The sequence below is a fragment of the Barbus barbus genome (genome assembly GCF_936440315.1).
Source record: "Barbus barbus genome assembly, chromosome: 22".
Taxonomy (NCBI): domain Eukaryota; kingdom Metazoa; phylum Chordata; class Actinopteri; order Cypriniformes; family Cyprinidae; genus Barbus; species Barbus barbus.
Genome location: NC_136750.1, coordinates 21,597,598 through 21,611,147, shown reverse-complemented (window position 1 = coordinate 21,611,147; position 13,550 = coordinate 21,597,598). Strand labels below are relative to the sequence as shown.

The following is a 13,550-nucleotide window of genomic DNA, read 5'->3' as shown; positions in this document are numbered from 1 at the left end:
GTTTCAATAATGTTTTTTTTTTCACATTAACATATTAATGGGGCTTTCCAGTCTCTTAGTGTAATGTACATAAACCCCATCATGTTTGGAAAGTCCCTAAAATTTATATGGTGAATATAAAATGAATGCTACCAGATTTTTGTTTATGATTGTTGTGCTTGAAACTGAAACACTGAAATCTGTAAACTGCACTCTGCATTGGGTGATGTTAAGTCAAAGAATACAATACAATGAAATTATTAATTTTTTCTTTTTTTTTATCATAATTGTAGACTTTTTCTTAACAGCTTGCAAAAAATAGCATAATCAAATATATACAGAAAAACTCTACTTTTAAAACAGTTATGTACATATCCACACAAAAATATCTTCTTGGTTTATAGCGATCATGATGTCAGCATTATGAAAAACTATGATGCTTGACAGATTTTCAATACTCAGACTTACACACGCACACGCACACACACATTCACCCACCCTTGAGACGTTTAGTTCACAGTGATAAGTTTTACAATGCGAGTTAATCATCCATGCCTGGTGTTTCTCCTTGCTGTATTCTTGATGCTATCCTGATGGCTTCTTCTAGAGAGGGCTGATCACTCAGCTAAGAGGGGGACAAAATAATTAATAAAACTTATCTAATAAAAATTGCTTACAGATGCAGTACAACAAATTATTTAAAAATTGTCAATCTTGCTTAATGGCACTACCCACCAAACACAGGGTCACCCTCCTCTTAAAAAAACAACCCACTTGCCCTTTGTTGGCAATGAGGTCTCGTTAATCAGAACTGAATGGCACATCGGTGTAAAGACCAATACAAGGTTGAATAGACTAGACCAGTTTGCTCAATTAGTTGTCCATTAGTGCAAAAAAGACAAGTGATACAATCACTAATCATAATTATTAGATTATTATCTGCTACTGATCTCAGTTATTATTACACTAAGAGCTGAAATCAATGCTTAACTAAGGTTTATTTAGAAGCCACGATTTTAGATATCAAGAGCATAAAACTGGTGACTGATTTTGTGTACTTAAATTTTACATTTACAGTTACACCCATTTTGCTCTCATTTTCTCTCAATGATCCACAAAACACTAAATAACATTAGTGCACATAAATCAACAGGAAGAAATAAACTTTTTTTTTTTTTTTTAAATGAATGCCGGCAGTGTATCAAATACATTTGATCTGGCTTAGTTTAATAAAATTTATATCATGCTGAAATGTGTAGCGCATTTAATTTCAAAAGTTTCCAAACATTAGACCTACAGAACCAATTCAAATTCAGTTGAGACTTACATCTATAGCACACATCCTAACAACACACACCTAATGGAAAGAAGGTTGCAACCCCCCAAACAGTCTAGTCTTTTGAGAATAATTGCCTGTTCCAACCTTAAAAGGGGCTTAAAGGTTTATGGCATTAACTGCAGGTTTTATTATGTACTCTCAGTTAAAGTAAACACATGATTTAAGCTTTTGCGACCCCTCCTAACTGAGCAGGTTAAATGTGACTGTGAGAGGAAGATTCCATAACGTGTGCTGTGTGTATATATTCTATACCTGCACAGCTATGTGTGTGCCGTTAGAAGTAGCCAGCAGTGTGACTGGGTGTGGGCTTGTGGAAACCACATGCTGTTCCTGATCTTGTACAAGCTCCACCTCTTCTGTCTGGTACGCAGACAGATCTGGCGTCACAATAGCCACCTAAAACGTAAATAAAAAGTTTACACAATAAGCTCTCAACTTGTGTGTATTTAGTAAAGTAATAGAGTCCCTCAGTAGAATGCAAGCTATTTAAAGGGATAGGCCACCCAAAAAAGAAAATTGTTATCTTTTACTCATCCTCATGTAATTGCAAACCTGTATGCAGTTATTTCTTCTGTGGAAAAAGAAAGATGATATTTTGAAGAATGTTGGTAACCAAACAGTTTGGGGTCCCACTGACTTCCATAGTATGGACAAAAATGCAATTGAATTCTGAAATTGTAATTGATTGCCAGCATTCTTCAAAATATATTTTTTTTGTGTTCCACAGAAGAAAGGAATTCATACAGGTTTGGTACAACATGAGTACGAGTAAATGACAGAATTTAAATTTTTTGGTGGACTATTAAAAAAGTAACAACACTTACCTGTCCCTCTGTGCCGTCTGCAGACACCATAGTAACAGAATGTGCTCCTCCTGAGGATAGCATCGCTTCATGTGCTGGGATGGTTATGGTGGTTCCTTCTTGTGTTACCATGGTAATCGTGCCTCCCATAGCCTGCATATCTGCTTGAGACAGAACCTGAGAGAGAAAAGACAACAAATATGTACCTGGAAAATAACTGTATATGCACCACCTTTCCATAGATTGTAATCTAGTTCTACAAAGTACAAGTATGGTACTGAACTATGGAATAAAATAGGCCCTGATGATGTTGTATGTGATCAATATAGGACTTGTGGGAATTTATTTAGAACATCACTGACCTGATGTGTGCCATCCTGAGATATGAGAGCCACATGCTGTTGTCCCATGATTTCTGATCCTGACACCTGCTCAGACCCAGAGTCATCTTCCACCACTGTTGGATTGTACATTAACCCAGGGTCATCAATAACCTCTGAAAAAGGTGCAAATTCAAAATTCAGATTTTTTTGTTAATATTATATTATAATAATTTGTAGCTGGATATTTAAATAAACAGACCTGTTGGGGGCTCAAAATAAGATTCTTGTTCTTCTTCTATGGGCTCGGTGTCGTTGTGCGCTGTGCGTTTATGCATGGCTAAGGTCGAAATCTGCTTATACGTCTTTCCGCAGTGATTACAGTTGTAGGGTTTGCAGGGAGTATGAACCACATGGTGCTTGTACAGGCTGGAGTACTCAGTGAAACGCTTATCACAGCCAGGAACAGTGCAGACGTAAGGCTTCTCACCTGAATATGAGATGAGCATACTTTGAGCTTGTGGTATGAAATTATACCTTATTTTTGTGGGGAAAAAATGCTTGCAACCTCAAAGCTTCTGATTTCTTTTGAAGTTATGCTTTATTAGATGCTGGAAGCAGTTAGAACAGATAGGACAGGTACCTGTGTGAATCCTCATGTGATTTTTGTAATTGGTGGCACTTGCAAAGGCCCTTCCACAGCTGGGTTCAGAGCAGTAGTACGGCCTCTCGCCTGTGTGAGTACGGATGTGGACTTTACGAATGTTGGATGTGGTGAAAGATCTCCCACAGCCTTCAAATGGACATTTAAATGGTTTTTCGCCTACAAAATGAATAGTTGTGCAACATAAACAACTCATTTAAAAACAGACCAAAATTTGACAAATATTTTTAAGACAACTTAATTTTCTAAACGAGATGAAACCATTATTACAGGCCAGTTAAATGAGACAAACACCTGTATGTGTTCTTGTGTGTTTTTGTAAGTCTCCAGAGGTTTTGAAAGACTTGAGGCAGTTTAGCTCCTGACAGCGATATGGTTTCTCTCCAGTGTGTGTTCGGACGTGACTCTTGAGACCATACCCTTGAAGACAGCAGAAAGAAAAATAATGCATGTACAAAAAAGTCGGAGGCAAAAAAACAACTGTTTTTGGGAAAATCTTTACCTGTTGCAAACTTTTTGCCACAACCCATATGTTCACAAATGTATGGCTTATCGCCAGTATGTGATCTTTCGTGTACCTAAAAATATTTAGAAAGCCACATGAGTTCAGAAGTATATAAATTACAACAGAGACAATGTACACATCCGAACACAAAACTTTTGTGAAATATGTGTACTGTATCTCTTCTGTCTTGCATGAATTCACCTTCAGATGGTGAGCAGTAGTGTAGAGTTTTCCACATCCCTCATGTTCACATCTGAAGGCCTTTTCCCCAACATGCTGGATTCTAGGTGACCGGTCTTGACCCTGCAGTACAATCTAAGTGCACAAAAGTGGGTCACTGCTTCATAAACATTCAAAGCATTCATTTTAAAAGTTACTTATTATATAAATGCATAAAATAGTATCAGTAGAAACAGTACCTGCATATGAACACCAGAGTCTCCTCGACCAAGTAACCCAGTACTGCATTCTGTGGCCTCCATCTGCACACACAGAGATAACACTTCCTCTAAACAAACATGAACTGCAATATGATACAAATTAACATAAGGAACATCATATACAGTACACAAAGTATATACACAAGTGTAGGGGTGGTCGATATGGGAAAAATATATCACGTTTTTTTTTAGAAATATCACGATTCACGATTTTAATCACGATTCTTTGTCATGTTGGTTTTACTATTTTGGTTTTACAAGTTGTCTGAGCATTACAGCCAAACTAGAAAGACAAAGCCTTTTAAGGTAACAAAAAAAAAAAAAAAAAGACATGGCAGATATTTAGGCCAAAGTGGGCGAAGATAAAAAATCTTTGTCATCATTTTATCTTTCTTATTAAAAAATAAGAACAAAGATACGCATTACAAATACACAATATACAAATAAAACAAACAGTGCTTTATTTTCAGGTACAATAGGTGTATTTAGCAGAGCATTCAATGAAATTGAATGAACAAATATAAAAATAAAACACTAGATAGACTGATTCCTAAAGCAACTGTATTAAAGTTTTTCAGTCAAGAATAGTGAGTGATTTTTCTCTTTGCGTTTTGTTGTTTTGTTAACGTTAAATTAATAGTTCCCCCCCAAAACTAAAGTCATCTGTCTGTCAATTCTGTCATAATGTTTTATTTTTATACCATCATTTACTCAAAAGTTGTTTTAAACCTGAATGAGTTTCTTTCTTCTGCTGAACATAAATGCTATTTTGAAGAAGGTGGAAAACCAAACAGTTGCTGGTCCACAGTGACTTCCATAGGATTTTTCTTTTCTACTATCAAATTCAGTGTAGACCAGCAACTGTTTGGTTACCCTCATTCTTCAAAATATCTTCTGTTGGGTTGAGAACAAGAAATTAATAGAGGTTTGGGAAACATGTGAGTGAGTAAATAATGACAGAAATTAAATTTTAGGGTGAACTATCCCTTTAATGACAGTCGACAGCACATTTAGTGTCCTGTCTCTTTAAGAGCTGCACGCATCTAATATACAGGCACGCATCTGTTTCTCTCTTAACTATTTACTTTCATTTTAGAGATAACCAACTGAGTCTGTATGTAAACCTTGTGTGTTTTGACAGTATTAGCGCAAAAAATAAGTTAGATGAGTAATCTGGCGCTGTTAGACAGGCTTTTTAGTGCGCGTGCTTCAGGTGTATGTGCTCAGAAAAAGCGCACGTCAGACCAGCGCACGAATGAAACATTTAACCAGCAAGGCTTGTCTGCAAATAATGTACTTTTGCGATCGCGAATAAGTGCAGTGTCCTTTCAGAGTAACTCTACTGCTGTATGTCGTGTTGTACAGTACATAGAGACGGAGGCGCCAGAACTGTATTTGACAATGTGTGCTGTAGCACGATACTACGATATTTCTTCAAAAGCAGATAGTAGAGACATTTTTATCGTCCACGATCAAAAATCATCATATCGCACACCCCTACTACACAAGTGTAAAACCACAAGTGGTTTAGCACTCCATTTCACATTAATTTCCATCATAATAAGGGAACTAAACCATATAAACTCACAATAAATAATAAGAAAACAGAATAAGTGTACATCAGAATAAGTGACACGATCTTAACCTTTGTAGAGTATTGCTCCAGCACACTGATTGTCTCAGCGTCAATTGTGCCCTCTGTCTGCAAGTCTGCTACAGTACCATCTGCCTGGATGGCCAAGATGGTGTTGGATGGAGGCATATGTTGAATATATGCAGTGGTGCCATCCTCCAGCTGAACAGCCTGTAAGCTGCCCTGATCATATGTTTCTAAAAAAGATTAAACACATTGACTTACTCATTTGATTCATCATGAATCCAACATGTGTGTCTGTATGACACACAATACATAGTAATAGATTTTTAGAGACAGACCTTTGGGTGCATGAATGTAAGCGGTTGTTCCATCCTCCAGTTGCACAGCTTGCCCATCTTCTAGTCTCAATCCTTCTCCACCTAAGAAATAAGTTTAAAGCATAAGGGCAAATGTTGTGTGGTCTTTATAACACAGAAGTCATACGTGTCTTATCTAATGCAATTAGACAGTCACAGATCATAAAGCTCCATCTATCAGAATGAAATCCATATGAAATACCTGTTTTAGACATTGGTAGGTGCTGGACATAAGCAGCAGATCCATCCTCCAGCTGAATCACTTGTCCTTCCATTATTTTGTTTTCTGTGAAAGAAACTATTATATGCTGTAAGATTTGAATAGTGACCAAGCAAGAAAATTTGTACAGGTTTTATAAATACACAATATTTGTTGTATGCTAAATGGAAAACAGGACAACTTCAAAAGAGTAAATAAAATGTCTTAGTATTTTTTTTTTCTACATTTATTCCATATAGATACAGTCAGTCAGAAGCATAACCTGATTAATAGCTTAATGCCAAAAGTAATGCTAAATGTGTAGTTACAGTACCTTTAGGGCTATGTTGTATGTATGCTGTAGAGCCATCCACCAGAGTCACGGCCTGCAAGCTCACCGTGTCTATACCCTCCATGTTGTCATCTGTGTAGTAACAGTTGGCCATTACGAGTCTACATTGCACTATGCACAAAATATAATACTGTTGCAGAGATATTATACCCATCCATCTCACCTGAAACTGTTACTGCCTCTGTCAGGCAAAGGGTGACCTGTTGCGGGTCCCCATCCATAGTTTGAAACTCCATGCCCTGGGTGTCCCGATTCACCTGGGCTAAGAGCATGATCTGCCTGTATAAACCAACCAACAACCATTACATTTTTAATGTTAAAACCCAGAGGCAATCAAGGGCCTTGACTTTTGAGGGTTTGTTCAGTACTCTCATTGTTATTTTACAAAAGTCAGACTGTCTATTTATTTTACAATTATTTTAACAATACTCATTTTACATAATGTAAACACAGATTGGGGGATATTATTTTCTTATAGTTATTAATAGTTTTGTGCTTGTGTACTCCTCCTGTATAGCCTGATTTTTTTAATGTTAGTACTGTTACTACTACAGTACTATACGGTTTAGAACTGTACTTGGTCATGTTGCACCCTATATAGTAATTTTAATATGTTTTTTTTTATTATTAATCTATTTTTGACATCCTAGTCCTTTTACATTTTAAAAACACTTTATTTGTTCATTTTATTGTAACTGTGTTGTGACTATGGATCTGTGATTCAGACATCAACTAGTATTAGTCCAAATGTTACAGGTACCTTTCCCATTTCTAGGAATTATTTATCTAGTTACTGCATAAATTCCAGTAATTACTAGTATCTCTTTCAACTTAACTTGTAAAATTTCTCATTTCATTATTTTTTATACTTCACATATACTGATGAGTCAATGTTATAGTTCAAAAACAACTCTATTTACTTGTACCAATTGGAGCATATTCTAGCATCCATTCAACTTGTACTCGTAAAATTAGAATAGATACCACCAGCTAAAGTAGGTACTAAGTCAAAATTTAATGTTAACCACAGACCCCAAAGGATTCAATGGAAAAAATATAAATTTTTCCACCAGTAACGGAATATTACTTATCATTATAAAATATTATTTAAAAAAATACTTTTATAAAAGTACAAGCAATACGAAAATATACATTTGTTATTTTGTGGAATAAAAACAAAACCGAAATGTTAAAACAGCTTGCCATAGAATATAATGTACTATTTTATTGATTCGGCGCGTGCCGAATTAAAAACGTGCTAACACGGACATTTCATCACGTATCTACATTTTAGCCAAACAGCAACGAAACAACTTTGTAAATAATAACGCTAGGAGTATAACTTTATACATATTTAGACAGGGATGCAAAAGTTCCTCATAAGTCATTCGTTTTATTATTTGAGAACATCTGTAATGCTAACTCACATGTTAGCAAATATGCTACAAAAATTCTCGCGTTTTACTTTAGCCGCATCCTAATGTTTACACACTATAATCACCGTTGAGATTGATGTAACTATGCCATCCCCGAAACTAACGCAAAGCAATACTATCCTTTATAAAGTCGTTTAAAGACAAAGCATCGACCGTTAGCCACTGAATTCGTTGCTGCGGTAACTTGACAACCACAATCGGAACCTTACAACCGATAACAACGCTGCGTCCAACTGCCTTTAATAAATAAAACACCGCTTCCGATGCATTTTCACTGTTTTATTTCGTTCTTCATCCCACATCGAATTCCAACACACTCCCATCACCGCTCTCTCCGGCTAAGCGGCGTCTGAGGAAATAAGGCACACTGGGTAAAACCACATTTATATACTAACCTCCGAAAATTTTCCAACAATCCCTTCGTTCGACCACCATGCACCAGGGCAGGAAACGCTATGCAGAAAATACTACCCCAGAACCTGAATAACGGAAGAGTTCCTCTACTGATTCTTAATACGCTTATGTGATTGGCTGAAGCAGACTAGTGCCGCGCTCCCATTGGCTGAACGCCTGCCCATGCGATTCGTGCTGTCAGAAATTCATGTTCAGGGGCACCTTGAGGACGCCATTCGGGTCTGTTGGGTGTATTGTTCAAGCGTGAATAAGCAAAACTAGCACAGCAGTGTTTACCCGTGACATATTCTTTTGGCGGATAGATGCGGCGGGATCTGTGTACATTTCCTCGAACGTCATAACGTGACCAGTGGTTTTATTGTTTTTATAACAGCACATTTGTACAGTGTGTCACGGAAGGCTTGGTAGCCATTTTGAATTGCATTATGTCATGGCTGGAGTGAGGATGCTGGGCAATGCAGTGCAGGAAAGGCTTCAACATTTGCTGTTGGAATAGACTTCTCTGTTTCTCTGAAAAAGAATATCAAATACTCTGTTTCAAATTATGAAGGTTTTATTCCAGAAGGATATAAATTCTTATTCCTTGCTTATTTTTATATCATTTTAATATAATGTCTGAAAATGTTTAAAAATAAATATAATGAAAAAATAAAGTATTAAAATATTTTAATATTTAAATATATATATATTTTTAAATAATATTTTCTCTAAACTTTAAAGTTAAAGTTGCGCAATAAGACAATTTTTGTGAACAATAAAACGAGGGATGTGGCGCAGTATCGCTTGGCACTAATAATAAAGGTGAAAGACAACAGTTCAGTTTGAAGTTTTATATATAAAATGTGTAAATTCCAATACAATGTGTATTGAGTCCATTTTTGCAGGAGACTTGCAAATGAAGGAATGATTATTTGTGTTTTCTCTGATGTCAGAGGGCTACGTTTCTACTTTTGCAATATTCTTTAATCTGACGAAGTTGGGTCCTTTTTCCAAAACATCATGTATTTTTCATCATCTTTTCTCACCTCAGTGTCTTCTTCACGTTTCAGCTTCTGTGGAAGAGTCTATTTTTGGACTGAGAGTCTGTCACGGGACAGACGTCATAGCACTCAGGTTCAGGTGCCAGTTTCTGGTGTAGAATGACATTCTGTGGCACTTCTTGTCAAACCACAATTATTAATGTTTCACCCTTTCTTTTTACTAATGCTGCAGCTTCTTGAACCCAAGATAATCCTACTGTCCAAATGCTGAATTATAAATAGAGGGTAAAAGTCATTTCAAGAGCATCAACAAATCTTGTTCCAGTAGAGTGGATCATAAAAACATATAAATAAAACCATAAACAAACATTCAAACCAATCACTGTACTTACTATTCAATATTCCACATAGATTTAAATTATGCATATTTGTAGATGTGTTTTAGTACCAAATTTGCATGTATATTATGTATTGAAAGGATACATACAAATTGGTCATTTACTCATTCTTATGTCATTCCAAAACAAAACATAAAGATATTTTGAGAAATGTTTCCAAAAAAAAAAAAAAAAGTTACTAAAACGCTTTGGATCTATAAAATGCCTTCTATATTCCACAGAAAAATAAATAAATGCATACAGATTTGAAATGATATAATGGATAGTTCACTCAAAAATGAAAATTCTGTCCTTGTGTACACATGAATGAATTTCTTTCTTCTGCTGAACCCAAAAGAAGATATTTTGAAGAATGTGAGTAACCAACCAGTTTTTGGTCCCCATTGACTTCCAAAGTATGAAAAAGAAACATGGAAGTCAATTGGGACCAGAAACTCTTAGGTTACCACATTCTTCAAAATAATTCTTCTTTTGTGTTCAGCAGAAGAAAGACATTTCTCGAGGGTGAGTAAATTATGACAAATTTTCATTTTTTTGTTACCTATCCCTTTGTGTAAATTATCCTTTTTTGTTCCCAAGTGCACATCAGATGCTTTAAACTATTAGTATGTACTAATAGTTTAAAGGCTGGTCAGTGGCTCACTGTGGCAACTTCAGTACACAGTAGAGACAGGAATCATTGTTCAGTGGATCATTGTGAGGTACAGAACTTGCTACAGTTTGCAAGTGTGCTCTAGGAATCAAGAAAGGTAAGAATACTTATTTTTGTTTGTGTGTATTTTCTCATTCTTACATTTGCTTACTATCCAAAAAGATGAAAAAGCTATTTGTGTTACCAGAAGCTAGTCAGATTGGTCTTTAAGTCAACTATAACTGAGCGAGATCAATTGTGTTGCAGATTATTCTGTCAGACTTGACAATGTCGTCAAGTCCTCAGGTGTCTCACAGCCAAAGTGTCCTTCCCTTGTTCATGGGTAAAGGCAGAAATGTCACCTTTGTTTTGGACTCCTCTGTGGGGATGAATGGCTTTCTGGGACTAGTGAAGAATCTTACTATTCAAACCTTGATTACTAAAGCTTCACTCAGAGACTCGCTCTTCAACATTATCAGCTTTTCATACAAGGTAAATTTACAATGAATCACTCTGAGAAAAAAAAAAAAGAATTTGTCCATGCAGTATTATTGTCTTCAATACTGATTATGCTAAATGTTTGACTTATTAAAAAAAGTTTTAAATACAATATTATAGAAATTACTTTTTATCTTAATTTATTGTTTATTACATTCAAAAGTCATATCAAATTCAATAGAAATACTTTAAAAGGCCAGTGTTTTCCAACCATCCATCCATTTTTCAAACTGCTAATTCCGGTTGGAATCGCTGGATGGATTGCCAGTCCATCGCAGGGCTAGACTTATGCTATTTGATAGAAATGATATTAATTTATTTTTTAAAATCTATTCATATTTTACTAGTCAACACCATGGTCTTCTCACATGATGCAGCCTATGAAGCCTTGAGCTGGATCCACACATTACAGACAAGTCCTGGCAGAGACCTCCACTCAGCACTGGCCTTAGCATTCTCTGACCCTGCCTGTCAGTCTGTCCATTTGGTGACCAGCGGTCTCCCAGACAACCCACCACAATGTCTAGCTTCAGTATCAACCCTGGTGATGCGCCCTGTGAATACATTTTACATATCTGACAAGACTCCCATGAACACTGACATATCAGACTTCTTGCAGTGCATCACTTCCACCACTAGATGAAGATGTTACATCATGACACCCAACTCAGCTGGCAATGTGGACCAGGTAAGATGTTAAATCAATGTTTCTATGGTGTCCACCACTTATACCGTTCATCCCAAATTTTTTTTGCCATTTAATTATTTAAAATGTCAAACAGCTCAGTTTGTTGCATTCAACGGATGATGACCTAATTCAAAAGCCATCACATTCAGAGGACCCATGGTGTTCAGTGGACTTCAATCAGGTCCAATACTACAACTGCACAAGCTGTGTCTGTTCTGTACCATGCTGGTAAGCTTTTTTGTAATTTGAAAGAGTGAAAGACGCAATAAATGATTACAGTGTGGAATATTTATCCCACAATGAGGTTATGGCGTTTTTACAGGTGTTCCCCTATGAATCCTTTTAGTACAGTATCATGTGTATCTGCAAGGGTAATACAAGATGCTGAGCTTTTTCCTGGTTGCTGTGTGTTAGCCAGGAGAGAGAAAGATGGGTTTTACTACCTGGGGACAATCATACATCAGGTACTGAAAATATACAGAACATCATCATAAACACTACCAGTCACAACACAAAACAAAAGCACAGTAAAACTGTAATGCTGTGAAATATTATTTCATTTAAAATATCTTTTCTATTTTAAAATATAATAAATGTAATATAGTCCTGTGATGGCAAAGCTGAATTGTCAGCAGTCATTCCTCCAGTCTTCACTCTTCAGTGTCACATGATCGTTCAGAAATCATTCTAATATGCTGATTTGAGATTCAAAAAACATTTATTATTGTTGAAAACAGTTATTTTTGAGGAAACTGTGATATATGTAACATTATGAACCGTGTAACATTATAAATGTCTTTACTGTCCCATTTGATGCATTTAATGCCCTTTCTGGGAAAAAAAAGTATTAATATATTTCAGATAAAAATATATATATATATTACTCAGATAGGTATAGCATATCTTTAAATATAGGCATCATTTCAATTCAAATAGAAATTTTGAATTTTTTTGTTCAAATACAGATGTATAATCACAATTTATTAAACATTTCTTGTCTGTCTCTAGGGCAGAGGAAATCGTTATACGGTGGAGTTTGATAAGTTTGGACCTGAAGCAAATACTTTTATGGAAACATTAAATACAGTTCAGCAAGCCTTCCAGCCTGATATGGTTAGTCTAGCCAGTGCACACAGGCACAGTATCATACCAGGAGACACCGTTCTAGCACCATGGGAGCTAGACATGAGACGATATGGGCCTGGAAAAGTCATTTCCGGTATGGAGCTAAGAGATTCGCTTAAAAGTAAGATTTATATACAAATTTTGAACCAATACTTGTGAGCATCATATTAGTGATATGCATAACTCTATAAACCTAGGAAAATGGCTCAGATCTGTTGTCTCATAACAGGTGATGAAGGTCTTTTGGGACTCCAGGTTCTCTTCTGGAATGGGATGACAATTCATGTCCCCAAACAGCTCGCAGTATGGATTCCAGCCTCTCATTATGAGCAAATTATCAAAGACCTCCAGCATTATTCATCCCGGCCATGTTGCTCCAGGGTTTCCCACTGCGGCACCATGAATTGTTTTGAATTTCCATGTCACCGGTGCAACCAACACAGTCTGTCCTCCATTCCACCATGCCACTGTTTAGTGAGGAGATGCTGGCCAATGTTCATGTCATCTCCACTACTGAATAAACAAAGGACAGATGAGCTGGAGAGGAAAGTTGATCTCCAACTGAAAGAACTACAGAAATGAAGAAATGAAGCTGGGAAATGAAGTCTTTTTTTCCGTGGCTAAAATGCGACAGGAGCAAGAACATCAGTATCATACATTTTTTTTATCTTCATTTTAAATCTACAAATCTACATTTGTTTTTAAATAATATAAATATTAGAAAAATATATTATGTACGTTTTGCCACCACTCAAGCTTTCAAGTTGTTCAGTACAACATCAAAAGTATTTTTATATTGAATAATCTCCGTTTAAAATACATATTC

General features: G+C 36.1%; 1 protein-coding gene across 2 annotated transcripts; it reads right to left on the bottom strand.

Annotated features, from left to right (window-relative positions):
• Positions 1–259: 259 nt before the first annotated feature.
• Positions 260–8,845, bottom strand: LOC306887993 (zinc finger protein 143-like). 2 transcript variants are annotated; one of them, XM_079446077.1, is made up of 16 exons: positions 8,386–8,845; positions 6,718–6,833; positions 6,537–6,626; positions 6,206–6,301; positions 5,986–6,066; positions 5,696–5,880; positions 4,030–4,092; positions 3,812–3,925; positions 3,608–3,683; positions 3,400–3,525; positions 3,085–3,264; positions 2,704–2,931; positions 2,484–2,617; positions 2,143–2,298; positions 1,571–1,714; positions 260–604 (listed from the first exon to the last, which is right to left on the bottom strand). In XM_079446077.1, the coding sequence occupies exons 2-16, from the start codon at positions 6,824–6,826 to the stop codon at positions 521–523; spliced, it is 1,866 nt and encodes a 621-aa protein (XP_079302203.1). In that variant the 5' UTR covers positions 6,827–6,833; positions 8,386–8,845; the 3' UTR covers positions 260–520. The 2 variants fall into 2 exon arrangements, with proteins under 2 accessions (XP_079302203.1, XP_079302204.1); XM_079446078.1 differs by having other exon boundaries at positions 6,206–6,289; positions 8,386–8,493.
• Positions 8,846–13,550: the final 4,705 nt, after the last annotated feature.

Excerpts from the sequence above, each read along its gene's own strand:
- LOC306887993 (XM_079446077.1), bottom strand. The coding sequence starts at position 6,826 with ATGCTCTTAGCCCAGGTGAATCGGGACACCCAGGGCATGGAGTTTCAA. Across the intron at positions 6,627-6,717 it reads AGAGGCAGTAACAGTTTCAG|ATGACAACATGGAGGGTATA; the intron begins GTGAGATGGATG and ends GTTACTACACAG. Across the intron at positions 1,715-2,142 it reads CAGACGGCACAGAGGGACAG|GTGGCTATTGTGACGCCAGA; the intron begins GTAAGTGTTGTT and ends TTTACGTTTTAG.